The sequence below is a fragment of the Trachymyrmex cornetzi genome, unplaced genomic scaffold (genome assembly GCF_001594075.2).
Source record: "Trachymyrmex cornetzi isolate Tcor2-1 unplaced genomic scaffold, Tcor1.1 scaffold147, whole genome shotgun sequence".
Taxonomy (NCBI): Eukaryota; Metazoa; Arthropoda; class Insecta; order Hymenoptera; family Formicidae; genus Trachymyrmex; species Trachymyrmex cornetzi.
In genome coordinates, this window is record NW_017296059.1 from 4,529,169 (window position 1) to 4,554,561 (window position 25,393).

The 25,393-nt window shown below is 34.9% G+C and overlaps 1 protein-coding gene across 1 annotated transcript in view; it reads left to right on the top strand.

Moving 5' to 3' along the window:
* Positions 1 to 543: 543 nt before the first annotated feature.
* The window catches only part of LOC108757661 (GTP-binding protein Rhes), a 25,726-nt gene continuing 876 nt past the window's right edge, over positions 544 to 25,393 (top strand). Inside the window, exons 1-4 of the mRNA XM_018502148.1 lie at positions 544 to 653; positions 15,670 to 15,971; positions 19,593 to 19,750; positions 25,037 to 25,223. Of these exons, the coding sequence (XP_018357650.1) occupies positions 15,835 to 15,971; positions 19,593 to 19,750; positions 25,037 to 25,223 (482 nt within the window). The 5' untranslated portion in view covers positions 544 to 653; positions 15,670 to 15,834. The remainder of the gene's footprint in view (positions 654 to 15,669; positions 15,972 to 19,592; positions 19,751 to 25,036; positions 25,224 to 25,393) is intronic.

The following is a 25,393-nucleotide window of genomic DNA, read 5'->3' on the forward strand; positions in this document are numbered from 1 at the left end:
GAAGTAGTAAAAAGGTGGGAGGGATGCTCGGTGGAGGAAGAGGAGAGAAGATGAGTGGAGGGAACGAGAGGGCCGATCGTGAGGGTTGAGAGCAGCAAGGGGGAAACGGAGCACACGGTACGGAGCAACCCCCATTGCCTCGCCAGTGGTTCAGTCAGCGTTTAGCACCGGCGTCGCTTCGCTTCGCTCCACGCTCGGGATCACCATCGGATACGTCCTCGTGCACATCGTCGCGTGCCCCCCAGTTTGTCTCGGGAGATCAATGAGCCCGCGACACATCGGCAGCCACATCCGGGTTTCGTTCAAGTAAATCGCGCCCGTAAAGCCACCGTGACGCAGAGAGCTGAGGAGAAAGAGCTGGTACACCGATAGTCAAACGTGATAGTCGAAGCTGCCACTTGTCGCTGCAGCCAGGGATAAAGAAAGCAAGAGGAAGAGAAAGAGAGAGAGAGAGAGAGAGAGAGAGAGAGAGAGAGAGAGAGAGAAAGGAGAGAGAAAGGGAGAGTGTGTGTTGCGAGAAGTGTTAGAGCGTGGACACGAGATCGAAAGAAGAAATCGAGGACCTGTACGGGTCCTTAACGTTCAGGACGGTGCATGTCTCGGACCCCGTTTCTCAGCTTTTCCTCCGGCAACGCTTCGACTACGTTCCTGAGGTAAGCAGACGTGAATGATGAAAAAAATGCTAAAGTCTGTGCTTCTTAATTGTACCATATTATATTGTGATAGAGCATCATTTTGTTTTTGTAATTTGCCTTTTTACAATTTTGTTTTGCAGACAGAAGTCTTTTAAAATTCAATCGGGAATCCCATTTTTGTCAAAATCTCAAACCTTGTAAATTACAAGAAAATAAATTCTTCCAAAGATACATATACTGCCAATTATTAATTACATCAATAATTTTAATTAACACTTATAAAAAAAATGATATTTTAAAAGAAATATTTACCCATAATTGATATATACGAAAGAAATTTATGAACTTTAATGTTTATGTCTATGCGGATTGTTTATCGATCTTTTCTTTAATTATTTTACCAAATTATTTTATTAAATTTTTTCTAATAATTTTGAGATCATTCTTTATATGGAAATATATATAAAAATCTTTTTTCCTCACTTTCTCTCTCTAAGTACAATAATATTCAGCCGAAAATACTACTTATTATGTGCCGTTGCATTTAAGATGGAAAAAGTAATGAAAAAATGTAGGCAATACGAAGAATTAACTCGTCAATGCAAATATCCTGTATCATATCGCAATTAATCATAATTATTAGTGACTATGATTGAGCATGCTCATAACGGGTTAAAACGTTCCGCTTTAACGTTCTTTCGAATATCGTATATCTGTTCAGTGATATATTGGCGATGAGAAACGTCTTGAAGGAAAAACCCTCAGTTCGTGATTTGATCTCCTATTTGCTCAATGTCCTGCTAGTCCGTCTGGCAATCCTTTCAAGCCCTCCCAAGCTTTCGACTCTTTATATGACATCTTAACCTCATTGCTTCAAAGAAGAAACTTTTCGGGCATCTCATTGTCGAAATTGCAAAATTCCAAATCTTGTAAGTTACAAGGAAATAGATTTTTCCAAAAGTATAGTACATTTATTAATTTCATTAATAATTTCAGTTAATACTTACAAAAAATTATATTCGACTCTTTATACGACGTTTTAATCTCGTTGCTTCAAAGAAGAAACTTTTCGGGCATCTCATTGTTGAAATTGCAAAATCCCAAATTTTGTAAGTTACAAGGAAATAGATTTTTCCAAAAGTATAATACAGTTATTAATTTCTTTAATAATTTCAGTTAATACTTTCAAAAATTATACATATTTTGGAAAAAATATTACGCATAGCTAATATTTCGTATTAAGTCATTTCTTCCATTAGAGATAGAAATATATATCTTTGATCGCATAGATTTATTATATTTTTTTCTCAGGTTTGACATATGATGAATTAGGTTACATTAATCTCTTCAGTGTCCTAGAACTTTGTCCATTTTTTATATAAATGTGTGAAATTAATAGGTGACGCTACGTCGTTTCTTTTAAAAAAAGATGTATATTCACGATTTACGACGACACTAAACTCTCTCGTATTTATTTTGCAATAAAACTTACAATAAAACTTGAATATTTTTTCTATTTAGAGTAGTTTTTAATAGAATTAAAAAAAATAGGATTAAAGAACGATGAAGTTATACGTGCACGGCATGGTGAATACAATTTCTGTATAGAAGGTAATAGGAAAGGCTGCTAATTGGTACTTCTCTGTAAATATCAGCTTCAAAGCGCAGTATGTTTTTTGAATTTTACATTTCGCTACAAAACCGATTTAGCACAAAAAGAGAAAAAAAAAGGTATCCACTTAGTGGTCGATCATAGATTTTCCGCTAAGCGGTTGAGAGATAATCCCTTAAAACTTTACGCACTGTATACATGCTTTCCGCAAATAGCGCAAAGTCCACACGTATGCCGCTACTGCGCGACATTTTTTTCTCCTTCGAGAAAAACGCGCGGCTTTGAAAGAGTTAATAATTATGTGCTCGTGTGTAGCATGGACATTATTGATTCGCGAGCCATAGGTCGTATCATATGCCTCGTAATAAACCATTAGGACACGTGCTCGTATTTGAAAACGTAACATTTCAGCATAGATTCGAAATATCGCAGGGACCGGAAGAATCGTAAAGCTGAAGCTTATATGTCCGTATTTTTCAATAATCGATACATATTAGGTCGGTTTGCGAACGAAATTTTATACGTATGTCAAAACGGTCTTTCGACATAGATATAATTCGTAATCATACGGTTCTTTAGTTACGGAAGATGCCAACGTGATTATTTTCTTAAATAAAAGAACGTAAGGACAAATGAAAATTGAAATTGTGCACGCATATTAGTAATTATAATGTAATTATGTTATTAGTTTTTAAAATAAAAAGAGATTGATACTGGACGTTCCAACTCTTCTTTGAGTCATTCTCAGCAAAATATCGGGAAAGCCTGATGTGTCCTTATCACTGTAACTTTTGTTTTATATATATAATATTTCGCTAAGGAAAGCTCGAAACATCCGATCGTGTCAATTTCTTTTACAATTTATTATAAGTTAATAATACAATCACATTAGAACCACAAATGTGCGCGTACTAATTATAGTACTAACTAATATTTGTCTCTATGTTCTTTTACTGGACATTTTCAAGAGTTTTTTTAATTATCTATCACTTATTTTTTTAGAATGCATTATAGAAATGTGGGACAATGCAATCTCCCTTGTTTCATAAACTGAATTAAGTGTGTTTACTATTATCACACACCGAGAGAATTGTTTTACTCAATCCTGACGAGATTGCATTCTTCGTTGCACCCACGTCGAAACTTACAAAATGCTTCATTTACTATAACTCATACGGTTGATAGTACGGCCTCCTATTCAACAAACGTGACGCCCAAGTTCACTAAAGCCTCGTAAACTCAGCCTGGACTTGGGCCAAATCGAAGTGCCATAGTGCCGTCGTCGTGCATATAACTATATGCGCCCGAAACAGCTGTTAACCCGACTTGTTGCACCGTCAACAGACGTAACCACGCTGCAACTGGTGAACTTTGCCGCTCGAACACAAGAGGTTTCTTTGTGAATATAATTATAATCTATAAATATTAAGACCGCAATCTTTGGATTTAAAGTTGAGATATTGATAGCTGCAATGGATTAATCGAATACTATTTCCGACACGTTATTATATTGTAAATCTAAAAGGAAACCAAAGTAAATATCATTCTTATTTAATTAGAATATGTAAATATCGGGACCACACACACACAATTTTCGGGTTTAAAGTCGATAGCCAAATTAATCGAATACTATTTTCTATACGTTATTATATTATAAATCTAAAGAAAACGAAACTAAATATATCAAATTTTATAACTTTCATTACATTAATGTATTAATTAAAATAAAGATGAAGTAATAAATATGAAGACATAATGGAATACATGTTCGTTAATTACAATGACGTGGTATTTTTAGTATAATTTAATTACCTTGTTTTAATATTGCTATTTTAATTATGTAATTAAATTAAATATTAAGGTAATTTCGAGGAAGACGCCACACTTAAGTCTTTATTCTTGAGTAACTTTTGGTTATTGAATTAAGTTACAAAAAATTTTTTATTTATATTCTAGAGATCTTTTTTTATATAAGTTTACGAATTAAACTTTTATTTCGTATTATTGGAACTTATATTGTTGGAAAAAATTGATATAACACTGCAAAAGTGGCAAAAGTCTTTCCCCTATATATATACGGTTAACTGCCACCTTCTATAGAAGAAAATACCACAAGTAATTAAATAATACGACGCAACATAAACTTGCACGTTTTACTTATTTATAGCACACAATCAAGAGTTTAACCTATAAAAAACACATAAAAATATAATGAAACATAAATTGAAAAAATGAAAAAGAGTAATTTACGAATAAGAGAGAGAGAGAGAGTTGCAGGATATATTTTATTCGTTTTTAAACAGCATTGCATTAATTTAAATTAATTCGAATTATATAAAGTGTTCAAAATTTTAATTTATAAAATCATTTTAATGACGGTGTCAATCATGAAAAATTATAATTTTGTACTTACTGTCATCTTCCCCCAAAGTGTGAAGAAAAGATATTATTGTAATTTCTCTACATATATATATATATATATAAATATTTCACAACATACCTTTTTGTATTTCGTCAAATGTTTTTCGACGTTGATTGACACAAACATTTTCTGTTGAAACTGTTTACTATTCACTTGTACGCAGTCAAAATAGCCAATATGTGCGTTCTACGAAAAAAGCTATAAACAAAGTGACGTCTTTCCCCTTGTTGCATTTTTCCCTGTGTCATCTTGTATGAAAAATATAATATTTTAAAAATAAAAATTTAACTTTTTTTCCTCCCTTTTTCTTTTTTTTCCTGTACGGTTAAAATATACTTAAACACTGTCAACCCAAGAACAAAGAATAATAAATATCTCAGCAGCTGTTCGAAGAATTTATTTTTGAAGCATTAGCTAATTGACGAGGTATATAGTATCTATAAACGCAGATGCACGTTCACTTATCGATTTGCTTTCTTAAGCGCGATATCGATTATTTTCTGTTAAAACACATTTGGCTAGAACAAAATATATCCCGGGAAAGCACGGTTATTATTTTTGAAATCCACTCGACTTCTCGACCCAATAACCGAATTTATCGCACTCGCGGGATAGAGGTCGTGGAGAAAACTCTAGCTATTTCAGGAAGTAGGCTACGCGCGAAGATAATCTGCAACGTTTGTAAATGCATTCACACGATTGCACGAGTGTCGCGTCGTGCTTTGGAACGTTGCGATTACGCCATCGGGACACAAAAGCAGCGAAGCGCTCGGCTTTAGTTTGGAGACGAGACTCCGACGGAGCAAAGGAAACTGTTTGCGAGGGGGAAAAAAAAGATGCGAGTTTCCAGTAGGCCGCGCCGTCAAATTTCTCGCGGTACATCGAGCACCGCGTCTCTGTACGATGCGCTTTTGTGCATGCTTCCGTTGCATCGTTACGATCGTTACGGTATACGCGAATTTTCGGTTCAAATGACAATCACTCGCCGGACGGTATCGTTATATCCCGTTACACGTGTCGCAAGAAATACGTATCGCAGGTATGATATACGAGACAACAAATAAAAAAATATTTGTATGCTCCGCTACCATGTATGTACCTCCATTCTTAATTTAACGCAGTTTATTTTTCATTGTATATTGGTTATCGAATTTGCGATCGATATTTCCTCGAGGAGAATTCCTCTAATTCTTAATGTACAATATCAAGTATCTCGGTACCTCGAATTAAAATTCTCAAGAAGAAGAAGACTTGACTTGAGTTTAGATGGACAATGAAGTTTCGTTATTCAATTTCCCTTCAGAGACTTCAGTCTATCAGGAAGGGCCTTTACTTTCAAGCGCTTATAAAACTCGGTGGCTCTGTCGATGCCACGATATTTTCACAAAGAAAAAAAAAGGATTGATTACAAATTACACTTGTCAGTTTGCTACGAAAATTAATATCGAAAATTCTAGCACAGGTATTGTAAAAAAAAATCGACATTTAACGAGAATCTGTGCACTGAAAGTGTTTGTAACTGACGTTGTACGATACAGGTGCGAAAGCTGGAATGTAAAATGAACGTATTGATTCCGCATTGAATGTCGTGTTGATTCAATAATCGACAGTAATCACTCAGATGGACTTTTACCGTTTTCAATATTTGCCTAATATAGCGATGAAATTTTACATCGAGAGAAAAGTGTTTGGTATTTATATAACTTTGCATGGTAAAATAATTATGGTTAGAAGCTCCATTTTTATAGTCATTACACTATAATGTTAGTAATAATAATTATTATATTTATAGTTTTATATATTTATAGTTCTATACACGATACAGTATATTATAGAACTACACGAAAAGAATGAAAGCCAAAACATGAAGAGCAATGTTGCAAGAAATTTTAATATTCTAGCAATCAGTATGAGTTTCTAACAAAATTATTTTGATGATCCAGCAAAATTATTTTCAGATCTGTGTCCAGCAAAATTTTAGCTCTTTCAGCAAAATCGTTTGTATATAAATATTTCTTTCGTATATAATTGTTATTGCCAACATTGTAGCAGTAATAATTATAAAAATGAAGCTTTTGACTATAATTATTTTACGATGCAATTATAATCACAAATACTAAATACTTTATGAATACAAATTTTTCGCTCAGTTTCATCTCAATATTGATAATTGGAATTGAAAACAACAAAAGTCAAGCTGAGTGATTACAGTCGATAATCGAATCACCGACATCCAATGCGGGATCACCGTGCTCTTTTTGCATTCCATCTGTCACACGAGTATTGTACAACATGTACGAGTGGGATACAAAAGTGTATGAATAAACGCGCGAAGAGCGCTTGTCCAAAATGCTACGGGTGTGGTTGTTTATTCACGATTGTCGATCAATAGAGACAATCGTGCTCTTAATTACTAGGACGTGCCTAACCGTCGGTTAGAATCCAGCATCAAGCTTTTCGTCGATTAGCTCGCCGCGTAAAAGCTCCCTCGCTAATTCGAGCGACGGACTGAAAATAAACTTGCGTCGTCTCCTCTCGACGTCGTTTCCTCGAAAATTGCGCTTTATTCCATGTTATATTATACTAGATATACCAGATATAGTCTCCACACAAAATCTCCCGCTTACATAAGGTAGTATAGTCGCGGTGGAAATTCGCGTTTAAACGACGACCTATACGGGGTGTCCGCGCCTTCCTTTCACCCACAATTTCCTTGATCTCTCTTTCTGGAAACGATCTAATGAAAATTTAATCAGACGTAATCGGATTCCAGTATCTCTCACTACTTTAAATATCCAACGCAATTAACCTCCATTTAAATTGGCCGAAGAATAACGGCCATGGTATTCTTACCTCGCAATGATCCAGATTTTAACTTGGGAGCTATTGATGTCTAAATATTTTTCCAAACCCAATATTTCGAACTCGTTTGAAATATTCCTGCGTGGAACATATGGGACATCCTATATATATGTACGTATAATATTATACGTGCCGATGCGCAAAGTTACTTCCGACACGTTAACCACACAGGCATTCTTCAGCCATCGCGGTTGATGTCGACTGGCGCGTCTATCTTCTGTGTGACGCTCGCTCGTAAACTCGTGAATCGCTCTCAGCCTTCACTGCTATCACAGATTGTTACTTACGCTCAAACACACGGATGTGAGAAACAGCGATAGCAACAATGCCTGCGACAACAGCTTGTAGTCGCGGCTCGAACTCGCAAATGAAATAATAGTCGGCGAGAGCCCAATCAGATTACGGCACGAGCAAGCAAAAGCACTCAGTAGTAGAAACGCTAGTGAGTAGTTAGTCGTAAGTTAAGTAACGACGCGAGACGCAAGTGGCAGAAGTACTAGGGGGAAAGAGAGGCAAAATGAGGGAAAGATCGCCGGAATTACTTTCCTACTCGGAACAGATGGAGTATCTATACCGTCTAATTACCACGGGTAATTTATTGGCGAATTGAAATCTCCAGAGATTCGTCTTTACTCAATTACCACATGCATTAGACAGATCTATAACAGAATTTCGTGGACCGTTGACGATATTATCGCGCATTAAATGCATGAGAAATAGTATATACATGAGTTTAATATTAATTATTTTGATGATCTAGCTAATGTATTTAAAATTTTAATTTGATACAGATTTAAAAATAATTTTGTTACACCATAAAAATAATTATGTAGAACGCTTAATCCCTGATTGATAGAATAACAAAATTTTTTGTAGCGTTATTCATCATATCCGAGTTGTTCTATATAATTATTTTGATATTTCCATACAGTTATTTTCAGATCTGTATTGTGCTAAATTTTTTCTATATTTATTTTTTAAATAAAACCGTTCTTTCTGCATATAAAAGAGAATTTTTCGATATATGGTTTGCATTTATAAATACATTACAGAGATTAACAATATCTCGCATATATTATTTTCAATATTATTGTATATGTGTGAAAATTATTGAAAAATACGTATGAAAATATCTGCGTTTGTATTTATATACAAGGAAAGAACGATTTTGCTGAAGTATTTGAAAATTTTACTAGATACAGATTTGAAAATGTTTCAGTAATGTTTTTTCCATGTATAAAAGGAATTTTTTCGATATACGGTTTTCACTCGTAAACATATCACAAAGGTTAACAATATCATTAAAAGTGTGAAAAATACATACGAAAATATCTGCGTTTTATGTACAAAGAAAAACCGGGTGTGCTAAAATATTCAAAAATTTAGCTAGATACAGATTTGAAAATAATTTTGTTGGTCCATTACAATAATTATTAATTAAGACGATTCGTTTATCAAGCTATTTGCTAGAGCGTCAAAACTTTTTGCAGCAACATCATCATGTTTGAGTGCTTACTTATTATCATAATTATTTTGATAATCCAACAAAATTATTTTCAGCTTTGCATCGCGCAAAATTTTTAAGTATTTCAGTAAAATCGTTCTTTCCGTGTATAAATTAATAATAACGGGAATTATATATGCATATGCGAGAGAGAACACACAGAAAATAAATACCTTGCTTTAAGCATCTAGCAATTTTTTTCAGATTTCAATCCGGTACATAAAATTTTCAGGAAAGAGAAACCGGCGCTTTCCTCTTGGGGGAATGTCTTTCAACCGGCGGCTTTAACCATCTTGCCTCGCGGCTCGGGCAATATCTGAACGAACGACCTGGTGGCAAAGGGGTATCAGCCCGGGATTAAATGGGGCGTAGTAATCGTTTATGCCGTAATTATATACTTGCATAATTCTAGGTTCACATAATATCACTGCTTGCGCTGCAACAAGGATTATACGTAGGAAGCCACGCGTGTGCGGCTCGGAAGTTTTTAATCGCTTGCACCAAATCGAACGAATGAAAATACGCGGTGGTGATTAACGAGTAAATTAAATATCATGGTACGCTGTCATCAGCAGCGCACCGTTCTAATCGTTTATTAAACGAAATATACAGTAGCTAAGTGAAATATATTGTTAAACATATATATCGGTACATCGTAAAATATACGAATAACACAAGTAGGACGACATAAACGATTTATAAATGCTGGTGAACAATTGCAAACGTAAATATGCGGACAATAAAATTTCCATGTACATTTGTCATTGTACATTGCTACGATAAACAAAACATCGTGTCATATAATCGACCGACTCGAAATAGCGTAATAATGGCCGCACATTATCGTAAGTTTCGTTAAGCTTCGAACAACCCACGTGAAAAACTATCTCAGGTGGAAGTTCGGTCGGTCGCTCGCCTAGAAAATATTATGTCACTGAATCGTTAAACGGATGTTTAGCTAGCGTTGACGGCCAAATCCGCTTAGTGTGATTAAGCCACAGCAGCATTAAGAGGATAACGTTCCGCGATACACTCGGAACTCTGTTCGATACCGTCAAATGCATGTCCCAGTGAGGACCGGCAAGCAGCATTGTGATAATCCGATTGCCGATGTTGCTGGTACGGGCAACTCTACCGATATACCTTGTTGCTTGGTTGTATCAGAACCTGGTGGGTCGCTGGCGTTAAGAGATCAATGTTTCTCAAACCCTCGCGTGCCGAGAGCTTTGTCGTAGCGCGCAATCGTAAAATCAATAGCACACGCATAGCATATAGACATTTGTTGCTCATTTTTTCTCCGTTGTGCCACGTCGCGATGTGAAGCGATATAGTAAACATAAAGTATACCAAGTTAATGAGTTTTGCAAATATAATGTGTTATTCGAGATGTTAGAATCTTATTACAGAGAAAAGTGTTCAGATTTGTGACTGTACAGTAAAATAATTAATAATAATTATAGTTAAGAACTTGATTTCTGCAGTTATTACTCTTATAATGTTAATGACTAATAATTATATTTCTAACTTTATAAAAAATTGAGTGAAAATTGATTGAAAAATGTTTAATAAGCGAAGAAGGCTATATTTGATTAAAACGGATTTATAGGATTGTGTCAAATAACATTTTTGTGTGAATTTTACGATTTTCAGTTTAAATAAACTGCACGTTGATTATCTTTTTATCTTGACAAAAACAACCGAGACAATGCAAAGTCTAAAATCGGGATATAAGATGTTTTAAAGATGCCTTTTAGACGCATTTAAAAATGTTTTTAAAACGTTTTCATTATATATGTTTAAGATGTCTTATGTCTCGTTTTTAGACGTGAGTGTTGTCTGAAAAGACAAAGCCTGACAAATCATCGCGCACTTTGCTTGAACTAGAAATTGTAAAATTCACACAAAAGCATTATTAGGCACCAAAATCGCTTTTATCGAATATGGCCTTCTTCGCTTATTGTGTTAAAAAGTATATATGCTATTGGCATCGAAACTGACTATAAATTATGATTAAATTGTGGTACTTGCAATCATTTTTTTCTCTCAGGGTAGACGTAAAGCTCTTTTTTTTAATGCAACCATTAAACGGTGAAATCTACAGCTAATAGCATGCAGTTATCTTTTAATTTAATCTTTCCTTAGAAGTTGTAATAGAAATTTGCACGCTTATCACTTTTCAACAGACTTTTATTTGGCTAAATTTCTAATGTCGTTGGTGTAAGTTGAAATTAGTGAGAATATGCGAGCGATGCAATGATGAGATAAACTGCCTCGAATCTGTATATCTTCGATCGGAGCAATTATTAGAAGGAATAGATAAGGGATAATGATACGAGCACTAACATCTGCATTTACATAGTTCCCGCAGTTCAACGTGGTTTCTAGTCTAGTACCATCAAAGGCTGCCTATTACCATCTGCAGTATTCCTAGCTATAACGTAAGCAGAACGTTATTACTTCCCTGGAGAATCGCCACTATTTTCGACAGAGGTCGAAGAATTAAAATCAACACGATCTAAGATTGTTACTTCAATTTAGTTATTATACATCGCGATATTCGCTCTAATATCATATCACGTTAATTTATTCTTTCACCAACAGTCTGTACTTTGGCGAAATGTAATACTTATCTCTATTTATTGAAAGGAAAATGGTAAAAATTTGTGGTAATGAAAAGTAAATTCTAGTTTAACGGGAAATAGACTCTCTTTTTGAAAATTCGCACAGGAATAGTCAGAGAAAATATAAATCTCGGTTTCTCATGTACTCGATCTAATTCTAGAAGAAAATCAAGATGTAGTAGATCTCCGAGATTAAAGTTAACCGACTTTGCTGAAACCGTTCATAAATCCTAAAAATAGTAACAGGGTCACGTTCGACTTTTATTTTGAGAGATATTTGCACGGCGAAAGGATACGCGAATGAAGGTACAGAAAACGTCGATATCACTGAGACGTATATCGCGAGACAGATAACACTCTATCGTCACACTCGCGCGGAAGTAAAACACGACTCTAGAAACGATTCGACGATTCATGCGAAACCTTTCTAGTATTTTGCTTTCCGCACATTTATAGTTAAAGTGCAACGAATAAAATGTAACCCCATTTTCCTGGCGCAGAACAGAAATAAACTATTATTGAGGTAACAATAGCCCTCGACACTGAAACAATTGCGGTCAGTAATTGCGATCTTGCTCGGAAATTTAAGAGTTGAGCGACGCGTTAATGGCCTAAATATCGCAAATAGGAGTCTGGACGGTGCTCGAGATAAAGACAAAACGAAGTTCTATCGGTCGGTACGATTTATATCGCTATTTGTTAAACGACAACAAAGTTGTCGATGTAGCGAAGTGATTCGTATAGTTACCGTCGTGGAACATGGCAAAGATAAAACGCGGTTTATGTTCAGTTTCATTCAAACTGAGTTACTACGTATTGAAGAAGCAGAAAGAGAGAGAGAGAGAGAGAGAGAGAGAGAGAATAAAAAGAGAGACAGCGTAAAGAAAGCAATACGTGCGACGTATTTTAATGGAGTCTTTAATAATTGCGGCCCACACCCTCTACACGCGGGCATCAGGTGTCCTATTTAAATATTTATAAAGCCTCACCTCTTGCGTATCGTCTCGAAACCGAGGTACATGGAGCGGCACGCTGACTTGTCCAGAGGTAAATTTACCGAGCAACGACGACGACGAACATCAAGCTTACTTCATGTATTTTTCAGAAAAACGCGTCCACAAAGATTCTCGTTTAACGATCCATTGCAGACATTGTGGACCTTTTTTATTTATATTACGTTTTAAGGAAAGTTAATTAATATTTGATGACATTGTCATCAAATATTAATTAACTTCCTTTAAAATAACGAATTTGTATGCTTTTAATGATATTAATCGCAGAATATTGAATATTTGCAAAACATTATTTATATAAACGAGGATAGTATTTATAAATTTAGTGCACGGAAAGAACAGTTTTGCCAAAGTATTTAAACATTTAGCTATATATAGATGTAAAAATAATTTTCTGCTTCAATAATTTTCTGATTATCAAAATATAATTAGTGACATACAAAAAATTTTAACATTCTAGCAATTATCTCGAGCGTACTACACTGAGAAAAAAATTGTTCATTTAACTAAATTTATTTAATTAGTCTTTATTTCTTTCACTGGAAAATCTATGTATTTAAACGAAATATAATATTATATATGTTTGACTTAAACATACAGTTTCCATCAAAAGAAATAAAGACGAACTAAATTAAGTTAGTCAAATGTATAATTTTTTGTTAGTGTACATAATTATTTTGATAGTCCAACAGAATTATTTTCAAATCTATAGGAAAGGATGGTACAATATCGAGCATGGTACATTCGATTTTTTATTGCTTTTTTTTAGTATCTTCCATACAATCAGATGGTTACTAAACTCGCACCTTGAAAATTGAATTCAAATTTTATTTCGTTCAGAACTATACCATTTTCGAAATTGTACTACCTTATCCAATCTAGCTAAATTTTTAGATACATTAGCAAAATTGTTCTTTCTGTGTAGCATTAAAATTTCAATCTTCAGTAAATATGAAGCCCTTTATTTAATTTTGCCTCTTTTGAAGAAAAATCTTAGTTAGAACGACACAAGTAGCTTTGCTATCATTCATGAAGTAACCGTTTCTGTCTTTCCTAATAGGTCTTCTCTAACTATCGTGCGTTAAGCAGTATTCAGAACTTGCTTCGTTGCAATCATTAGTCCTCTATTCAACGCGACCAAGTTAGAAATGCACGGCGTTATGGTAAGGATATAACGCATTCTATTATTCTACCAGTTTCTGCGTTCAGATTGTGACGGCGAATATCTAAGTCAGAGAGTGAACTTTTTGAAGAATGCGAAGAAGAAGAATGTTATCGTTTATCCTGTGTGGAACTCGTGCTTCTTGGGTGTGAATAAAACTCTCTTGACATTGACGTTCGAGGGACATTAGTATTCAAACGAGATGTAAATTTTTATATGATGGAAATGAATCCGATGTCATTTTTCTAATTAATGTACAAAGAGACTTGAGAGATAAATAATTTTAACTTTCCAAAAATAAGCAAAATCAATTTTTTTTTAAATAATACGCATTAATTTAAGAAAAAGAATATTGTTTCCATCTCACTTTATTAAAAATGGCGTAGCCTTATGATGGTTTTTTATAATTGCATCCACTGCACTTGACAATGTTGACCTCTTGGAGTCTCTTTTCAATGAAAGAGTTAATTACAGCATGGCGTTTACGGTCTTTTTCTCTCATTCTATGTTTTATTATTATACCGTCATTTAAATAAAAAAACTCGAGGTATATAGAAAGACAGACAAATATTTCTCAATTCAATAAATTATATGGGAGACTTGCATGTGTTTTCCGTATGTGATGCAAGGAACGTGCAAGGATGTGCAAAGCGTTTCAAATTTATTTGAAAATATTCCTGAACGTATTTGAGGAACCTGAACCTTCCAATTCCCATGATACCTATCCTGCAGCGCAAAGTTCTTCGCGTTTATTTAGTACGTCTCTTTTAAGCTTTTTCGCCAATATGACAAGCATCCTCGTTAAACTTTGTAAAATATGTGGTATAAAATATGTGAATATCGATTATGTAACATTCAACGAGGACTTATCGAGGATTGCATAATTATGGAGATTGTATTGAAAAACATATAAATGTCGATAGCACCACGTTTTATGGTCGCGTTTCATATTCTCTTAATCTCCGGAAAAATAAACTTTTTCCATTCATTGTTGTTGCGAGCAACTTCCGGATGTTCTGACATCGGTATAGAAAACAGGGGAAATTATTCAAAAGCGCTCACACACTGAAATATGTCTGGAACATTCGCCTTTTCTCTTTATATTCTCTCTCACTTTAATAAAAGTATTTTTATCAAAGTCTCCCGTCACAAATCAATTCGAGAAAATCCAATCGGGATCTGTGTTCCGTGCGTTTACGCTTGGATTTCGAATATCCTATTCTTCTTGCACTTTCTTGGATTTCTTAGGAATACGATGTCGTCTGGACATGGTTGCTTTTCTTATCCATTGGAAAGCTCAAGAAAATACTGGAGATATTGTTTGTTGAATTATGTACCCGATATACATGCAAACAATATAGCAATTTGTTAAATTTACAAATATACCTACCGTTTACCGACGAAATCGACGAATTTTTCGAAATTTGATGCAGTCTCGCGAGAGATACACCCCATCAAAATTCTATATAAAATATAAACGACCTGTCGCAATTTATACTGAAAACCAGAAACGCGAACAATACTAAATTCTTCCATAACTGTCACATTTTTTTTATATTACCATTAGTTTGTATTGTTGTTAAAAAAAAAACATTTAAACTTTTTATATGCAATTTAAAAACAAAATTAGGATACCAGAGAGCAACAACTTTTACGTAGCGATAAATAACACGAAATACTAGTTATTTTTGTGTCAGACTCTATCTAATTTCGACTAATTAAATGGGAGTGCAGGAATTTCGACATACCTACAACTTCGCAATACATACGTCCCGAGAGTACAAAAGTGCTAGGGGATTAAGAGCTAATGTCGCATTCATGGACGTGTAATTCCGCAGCTGGAGGCGTGCGGCCGACTTCTGTGCTGCGTGCAGAGGCTCTGCAGAAGCGGAAGTGCAACCGACGAGCCTGCTGAGCACCGGATCAACGCTCGCGGTCGACGAGGAGCAAAAGCGGAGCCTGAGCTGGTGGAGGGTCAGGGTCCCTCGGGTCCGGAGGATGGAATGCTCGCTATGCCCGTCAGCCCGAGTCCCGCGTCCACCTCGTCGCAGGAGGACGCTTGCAAACCGCCGCCGCGCAACTGCTATCGTCTCGTTATGCTCGGCAGTGCCCGGGTTGGAAAGACCGCCATTGTAGCACGGTAAACGCCCGAAATCAGCAAACCACGGCATTCAGTTTTAAAGCGAGTTTTTCCTTCTATCATCCAAAATCAATTATCTCACATCTCATTCTCGATTATTTTAAACAGTTGAAAAATTTAAATTTAACATAATTCACGTCTCTTAAACGGTCCATCTAAATTCTTGTGTTAACTTAAAGGTGCATTCAGATTATTGATTGACTCAAACTTTGAGTCAATGTCGAGCCGAGCTTCCAGCCGAACTTCAATCTGAGTCTTAAGCCAAATCTAGAACCGAACTTTGGACACATTAGAGACGATCTTTGAGTCAAGTCTCGTGAGCGTTGTGAGTATTTTTGCGATGATATTTTAATTATGTGTTTTATATACGTAACGTTCACAAGGTTTGGCTCGAAGTTCGGTTCAGTTTATCGAAGCTCGGCTTGAGAGATTCGGCTCAATAATCTAGATGCGTTTTAGACCCGTATTAGGCTATCAACTCTGATCGACCTGATTGCTGATTCTGACTGCTGATTCATTGTAGATTCACTATGGGTCAATAGTCGGGTATACCTGAAGTCGGTAGTTTGATAACGACTTGCGGGGATACTGAAATGACAAACTCCAAAGGAATTGTCTATTTTACCTATATCAAATGCGATTTACACACATGCGATTTTAACTATTTTAAGTATATAATAAAATTAAAACGTATCTATTTACACACAAACATTTGAATACATAAGAATGTTATAAAACCTTGAGTTTATGATTTTGAAGCTTACAAAAGGAAGAAACAAAAAAAGAACAAAGGAAAAATATCTGAGTGTACGTACTAAGGATAAAGTAGTTTCAGATCATATTTTCTATTTATTTCTCTTGTAAGCTTCAAAATCATAACAACTCGAGGTTTTATGATATTCTTATATGTTATTCAAATGTGGATGGATACTTTTAGTTTGATTATATACTTAGAATCATTTATATTATATGAAAAATATAGATAGTAATAGAAAACTGTAATTCACAAACTTTTTTGTTTTTATCTAGTTGTTTTTTCTCATATTTATTTGCATACTTTCTTTTATTTTGGAAAAAAATTTTATTCTGAGGAACAATGCAATAACTTTGAGTTAATTTAAAAACAAATTGTAAAAACATTTTTTTGGTAAAATTAATATTTACAATATATTAAAATAACACGTATATTTATTTTTTATTAAAATTTTAACGCTACATAATTTTTATACTATTTGTTCACTTGTTTATAAATGGTGTTATTTTAGCACTCAGAAATATTAAATATTATTTCAACTTCAAATATTTAAATGACGTAATCACATTATGTTAGATTAATATTTTTGCGTGAATTTATATATTACGTGTGTAGTCTCCAGAAACGCGCGCCGAAATGATTTTTCGATCTTGAAACGCTATCTCTATTAAACTACCGCAGTAATATCACGAGTTACATTGACTAACAATTTAACAAATTTTTGATGCTTATTCGCATCTTCGAAACGATCTTAATAATGTTGAATGACATATTAAAATCTGTAAATAATTAATTCTTATTGCAAAAAATATTACCTCGGCTGGGAGTCGAACTCGAATCTCTTGCGTTCCGTGCGAGCGCCTTTAGACTACCAAGGCCTTAGTAATATTTTATTTTGGTGCAACATTTCCCATTAGAGCTTCGCTGATTTGATACCTTCTGCTGTGCGTCCTTTTTTTAATATTTTATAAGCTTCGGTTTCCTAAATTCTGTCCGTCGTGCTACCCTTCACAGATCGATTACTAATAGTGCAAAACATTGTCATTCAATTAATCTTTGAACCGTACTTCCGCCTAGTATATACCGCATTATTATTATTCTTCGCAATAATTAGCATATGAAGGAACAACGTCTCTTTAGGCGACGTAATGATACTGCGGTAGTTTAATAGAATTAGCGTTTCAAGACCGAAAAATCATTTCGGCGCGCGTTTCTGGAGACTACACACGTAGTATATAAATTTATATAAGAATCGTACAAGCACTAAGATCCAGCTAGACCGTTTAGGCTTTGATTTCTTAGTTTGTGTTATCACATATACGGTCCTATAATATATCATATTGTTAACATTTTTGCATTAAACATTCAACACAAAAATTTAAACGAGGACAGTTTAATACAAGTACAAAATGGTTTTTACCGTGTATGTTATTTTATTGTAAGTTTGTAAATTTTATCATTTTTTTTTTTAAACATTATACTTATTTCTTCATATCGATTTCCCTCTAGTTACATCTCAATTGAATTACGGAAAAAATATAAGATTTTATTTTCTATATTTTTTGCTTATTTATGTTTAACTTTTATTTTGGTGCAATATTTCCCATTAGAACTTCGCTGATTTGATACCTTTTGCTGTGCGTCCTTTTTTTAATATTCCCTACGCTTCGGTCTCCTAAATTCTGTCCGTCGTGCTCCCTTTCACAGATCGATTACTAATAGTGCAAAACAATGTCATTCAATTAATCTTTGAACCGTACTGCCGCCTAGTATATATCGCATCATTGTGTTTTCTATTGTTATGTAATCGCTGCTACCATGCGACAGTATCGAAAAACTGACCGCCACGTGTTCCTGGGAACAAAGCTTAATCCTTCCGAATTGGATCGATCTGTTAAAATTGCGACCTAATCATATTTCTTTTCTCATCGTCAAATAGAACCAGAGGGTTGTCGCTGTCCCGATATTACCCTTCGATTAATGGTGGTGGTTCTGCGAAATGTCGAAAATTTGCGGTCGGTTCGAAGTTATGTTGACTATCCTAAATTGACCGCAATTACGCGACCCCTATATATGCTAAGCGAATTTTTTGTCCATATACGCATACATAGTGATCGTTAACGAGCTCATTTAAAAAATAGAGATAGATGCTTATCTCCGTCCACAAATGCGATTCTTTAAATACTTTCGGTACAATTAACTCTGTGTTTACTAATTTCGTTCGGGCTCGTATCTGATTCGAAAAATTCATTATATAATTAAATTTTAAAGATGCTTTTTAAGCTTTTTTTTAATTGGCTATATTTAGAGAAAAAGACATAGTGTTGGCAACTATAAAAATAACAACTATACAAATTTTATGAGTGTAGACTTTTACAGAAATATAATATTGGTAAATTTAATATTGAAACAGTAATTAATTATATTTATTTAATACTGATGCTGATACAGTAATTAATTATTCATGTTAGGTATTGGAAGTACTGTTATTCAGTGTTTCTAATACTCCACATAAATAGTTAATTACTGTCTTTCATGTAATAAATTGGCTAATATTAAATTAACTAGCATTAGTTTTTTGTAAAGAGAAAATTATATCGTACATATAAACTTAAATAAGCTATTTTATAGTTATAGCAACTATAAAATATGATTTATACAATTATATAGTTGCTATCATTATGTTCTTTCTGAGTGTTATAATACATAAATTATTAATATTCCATTAATCTACATAAAAAAAATTATTAGAAACGGAATTGAAATCTGAAACTCGTAAGATAACTGGCGAAAAAGTAATTGAAACAATACAAAAAGACTAAAACAATGAAGCGTCCATACGGATAAAATTGCCGCTCACGTTTCAGATTTCTGTTCAATAAATTCGAGGAGAGTTACACGCCGACGATAGAAGATTTTCACAGGAAACTCTACAGGATCAGAGGCGAGGTTCATCAGCTTGATCTTCTAGATACAAGCGGAAACCATCCGTTTCCGGCGATGCGACGATTGTCTTTCCTGACGGGTAAGTCCATCGGCTTACCTCCCCGGAGAAATGCACTGCTCCGCGTTTCAAGTAGACGTCATATTCAAGATGCCGCAAAGTAATCACGCATATATTCTCGGTGAATATAAAAATTTAATTCTCGACAATGACATCCCGCTTTTATCACGGCGAAAATTAGTACAAGAAGGATTAATGGATACTTGAATCCTATATGAGCAGGTAAAAAATTAGCACGTTAGCGAGTGACGTGTTGCAAATGCATCGCGATGCATTTTATATGAGAATACGTCAGACCGCGGTGGATAGATGGAAAAAAAAGTCATAAAGACCCAGACGCTTTTTTGCTGTGAATATATTTGTAAATCTTTAAGCGTTTGAGAGAACGCGATGAATACGAAATGTGACGATCACCTAAAGATTAACTTCATGCTTTTATCCTAATATCCCTCTCGATGGCTGAGGAAACTTACGTTCTTCGATATGGCGAAAGAATATACGTCTAGAATCATACATCGATGAACAAGATTGTACCGAGCGTTTCTGTCGCCAGATTCGTTCTTCGCAAGTTTCACGACTTTCGGCGAAATCTCATATCCTCGACAACGATAGTTCACTACGTCCTGTACGCGGGAAAAGTTCGAGGGAAACTGCCCGGGGTGAGTGTCGACTGTTACCGGAATTTCAGCGATGCTTAGATACGAAATTGCACGAGTATCATGTGGTTCCAATTAATTTTGCAAAAGTCTAAGCGAGAATTACACGTTCAACGTTACAGTAAAAATTTAATTTCTGATTAAGAGTTCAGGGTTGAAATCGAATCTACAAAGACACAGAAAAAAAGTAGCTGCTTCAATAGTTTATCTCATTTATTTATTTCTGTAACGAATATTTTATTAAAGTTCTAAATAATGAGATTAAATTCCTTTAAATCCTTTTTTTTTACTATTTTTTACTTGTCTTAATTTTGATAATAATATACCTAATATGAACTGATTGGTGACGAGCTTTCAATGTTACTTTGTCTAATTGTAGCTGTCTTTATACGGTACGTGTAATCCCTTAAGTACGATTGATTGTATTTCACCTGTATATTAGAGAGACAGTGACTCTAACCAATCCCCGTCGCAATATTCAACGTGTTAAACGAAAATGGGATGTTTAACGAGTCGAGAACTGAGGAACGAGAGATAGGATAACGATAAGTGGCCGACAATACTGAAGAACGTTGTGTTTGTGGAAACAGTATGGGGACAATATGAGGAGGAGTACGTTCGCTCCATAACTCAATTTCATCTACTTTCCCTTTTCTACACCACCCGGTAGCCTTGCCTCTGCGGCACATGAGACCGTTTGTGCTTCGCTGATTTTGCGCATATAGACCTCTCTTGTCCCTCGTCATGTCGCGTTACCACCTGTACCCGATAACCTGATATCGTACCATGCTGTCGGATGCGCGACAATTGCATCAGTATCGCGGTTGTCATGATGGAGGGCAAGCTCTCCCAACTGAAAATACATATTTACATTCGGACATATATATATATATATATGTATAAAATATACAATTCCCAAAACGCATGACCACTGTCTGGCAAGACCACTGTTAATTGCTACACAGTGTAATACGCTCTGGAATGAAAAATGGATTCTGCATTTAAATTTAATAAGTGTGCCAATACATTAAAAGAGCAGTTACCTGGTTTATTTGATATTATTACATTGCTTATTCAGGCTTATTGTATTCTTATAACAATTTTATTCTGAAAACATAGTAAAAATATTTTATGACCAGAAAAGGTATTACATAACTTTATAATCGTGTACAAAAAATTGTTTAATAATAAATGGAAATTTACGCGTTTCAAAAGTTTTAGTAGTAGCAGTTTGTGCTCCCGGGATCCAACCACTCCGATTCGCTGTTTTAAGCGGGACTGCACAAATTGCATCGGACAGAACCGATACTCGCCTCTCAGTTATTGCACTACATGCGCCTGAAAAACGGCGATATATCGTCGTATGTTGCCAGTAAAGTTGACCTCACGTAGGAGCACACGATAAAATTAGACACGTAAATCCGAAGAATTTTTAAATTGCCATTCGTGTGTACGGAAATCAAGAGAGCCACCGTCGATGGGAATTTCATCGCGGCGTGTTTAGTTTTGTATTCCGTTCGACGCTCGTGCCGTCGGAAATTCCATGAGTTTGACAAAACGAGTCACGACTTCACGTTTTCCGCTCGCATTTTTTTTCGACACTTGCGCTCCACCGAGATCTCTTAATAATTCATAAAGCGGCCGATTGCCAAAAACGTTTCGCGCATAGTTATGCGCATCTAACAATAGTTCGCGAACGATCACGCTTTTTTTACGTGACTGCATCAATAAAGAATCGTTTTCTTACACTCAATCATATCTGGATTATTAATTCATAACTGCAGTTGCTTCTAGATTTTTTTATATTTGTAATGTTTTCATAAATAACGTGAAAAATAGGGAAAGCGCCAAATATAGTTGAGGCTGGATCTTGTCCAACAATATTTCTATGTAAATTTTAAATGCATTCTTAGTTCTACAAACTACGTGCCAGTTACTGTCGGACTTGAAACGCAATTATAAACTGAAGCTGGAAGTAATGTCACAAATTAAATTAATCGTCAATTTATTAATAATGCTAATGAGCATTTTAACACTAGAATCTAACTGTTATTATTGTCCCCTTTTTTATTTTTTAAATTAAGGTTGTATTTTTGTGTAAAAGACCAGGATTTTGAAATTTTTTTATTTTTCAAATGTTCTTTATATTGATAAAATATTTGATCTTTCATCACTTCCTTCATTTTCATAATAATTTATTTGAATCTTTTAATGAGTAAGAAACGTTGGTACTTTTAGTGTTAAAACACTCCAAAGAATAACGTATTGTGAAAAAATCGTTTTGGATTTTTGCGCACGCAATCACTCGTCCAGCTTAAGATCGGTTTATGCGTCGAGAGCGTAAAAAAGGTTTCCGCGAGCCGCGAATCCGTCGGAATACGCTTGAATACAGAGGAACGCGAAATGACCCCGATTCGAAGACAATGAGCCTTCGGACGGGGTTCCGGCTGTTGCGAGAGGAGAGAATTCCTTTCGACACGACCAAAGACACGAACTTTGCGGCATAATGGCTGACATACATATATTTTCATCTTGCGACGAGGACAATATCAGGCCTGTTTGGCGTGTTTCGCGAGAATAAGATGTTTCGCGATGTTCCACATGTAGTAGCTGCGAAGCGACAAGATTTTCGAAATATAGTATGGAGGTCTGATCTTTCCTAAGAAGTTTCTGGGTGATATTACGCGGACGAAATGAAACTAAATGAGTTAGATGGATGAACTAAATGGATTGTCTTTGAAATTTGGAAATTGTATTTATGAGGTAAATCAATTTTGTTACGTAAAATAACAGGATTTTAGGACAAGTGATATCACAAAGGTATCTCGTGAAGTTTAATTAAATTTTACATGTTTAACTGTGTGAAGCAGCATTTACAATTTTGTGACTCAATTATGTAGTAGATAGATCTTGATAGAAAAAGAGAAGGTCGCAGGAGGCACACGCTAAGTACTCTTTCATATCATCAGATCGATAATAATTAGAGGGATATATACACATTACATTATACACACACACACACACACACACACATATATATTTATATATAAAGGTATTTGTCGCTTTTCGCATAAAATTAATAAGGAAAATAGAATTAATGAAATTATTAACAATATATAATAATACATATAATAATTCTACGTTATTAATTAGTATAATTATAATTGCTAAATTCATGATAATAATAATAATGTTAATGATATTAATGATAAATTCCTGGTGGCAAATCGTGGGAATGAATTGAGGTCTTTTAAGACTCTATAAACATTAACGTACAGCTAATGACAACGTTATTGTTATATACGACACTTAGTGGCATCTTTTAGCGAGAGGATATGCGATAATAAAACCAAGTAGAACGGTTTGCTGGCAAAGCAACAACGTTATTACCAAGCTTATGTTCTATACGCTCGACTCGTCGAGTTTCTCATTGGACGAGCTTTTTGTCCGTCCACAAGAACGGCCAGTTGATCCTACTCGCCCTTTTGTTCGCGGCGTGTTTTTGTCGGAAACAAACGGTAACAGTGCTGCTCATAGATACGAGACCCGGAATCTCTCTATACCGTCGTCAAGGTGGATTTATAAATACATAGGCCGCGCCTCCGTGAAAATAAATCCGTCAAGATAAATATTTATAATCTGTAATAAATGCGTGTCGCCCGTGACTTGCGTGATTATTAGTCCGTTATTATTAGTCCATATGCAATGGCGTGTAGCGACTTCCGTCCGGTTTGAAATAATTGCAACCGATGTCGCATGTAATAGCGGTGAGAAAGGGACGTGCGAGAGAGGGTTGAAAATTCAAAATCGTGTCGGCACACGTACCCTAGTAAAAACCATTAAATAAATTCGAGAAAATATACATCAAAAATTACGTGAAAATACGTTCGTGTATTTATTCATAATCCTCCGGAGCTGACCGTTAAAATCTGTTATACAGTTTATCTGTTATATACTGACGTTGGGTCTGTGCGAGACCCATTAAATATATATTAATTGAAAGCCACTAATAAATTTTTAGGGTGATATATTTCGTATAAAAAATAAATACTGAGTTATTTTAATAAAAATATAATCAATTTTGCGGATAACATAGAGAATCAAATTTGCAGCATTTGTAACATCAAGAAAATTTAATTATTTAACATTTTTGTGTACAAAATAAAATTGTTACAATAATACACGGAAAAAACAATTTTGCTGAAGTATCTAAAAATAATTTTGTTAGACTATCAAAATAATTATGTAAAGCACTTAAGCGATGATAATGTTACAAAATTTTTTAATTCTATCAGTCAGTTTAAACGTCTTATATAACGATTTTAATGATCCAAATAAAAATATACAAATCGGTAATAAAATTTATAGATTCTTCAGCAACACTGTTCTCTCAGTGTAAATACAAGAATTAAGATTTAATAGTAAATTCCAATATAATAATATATTTTTTATCTTAAAATTACTTCACAGAGAAACTTAAAGTATTTTTACTCATCAAATTGTTTGTTATCTAAACAACCACTAATAGATTCGATAAATTTACATCAGCTCCGCAGGGTTAATATTCAGCGTTTTGAGGATAAATACTCGCCGTGTGTTCGAACATACGACGATCGACACGATAGTTTCGACACGATAACCGATTTCGCAGGGGACCTCTTCGTCGTGGTGTTCAGCATGGACTGTCGGGAGTCCTTCGAAGAAGCCATCAGGCTGAGAGAGGCAATTCTCGAGACTAAAGTGAGCGCGACCCAAAGTGCCACGAAGAGCAGAAGGGCTCACTATAGTTTGAAGGTCCCTATGGTCATCGTGGGGAACAAATGTGATAAAGATGTAAAGTACGTTTTTTTGTTTTCCGAAAACTTTGGTCTCACCAGATAACTGAATCATCTCGTCGTTGCATCTTTGAGGCTGGGTTGTTCTATTTTTCGATAAATTTTGTCTTATTTCCTCTCTCGTTCTTGTTTTGATTCTCTCTCTCTCTCTCTCTCTCTCTCTCTCTCTCTCT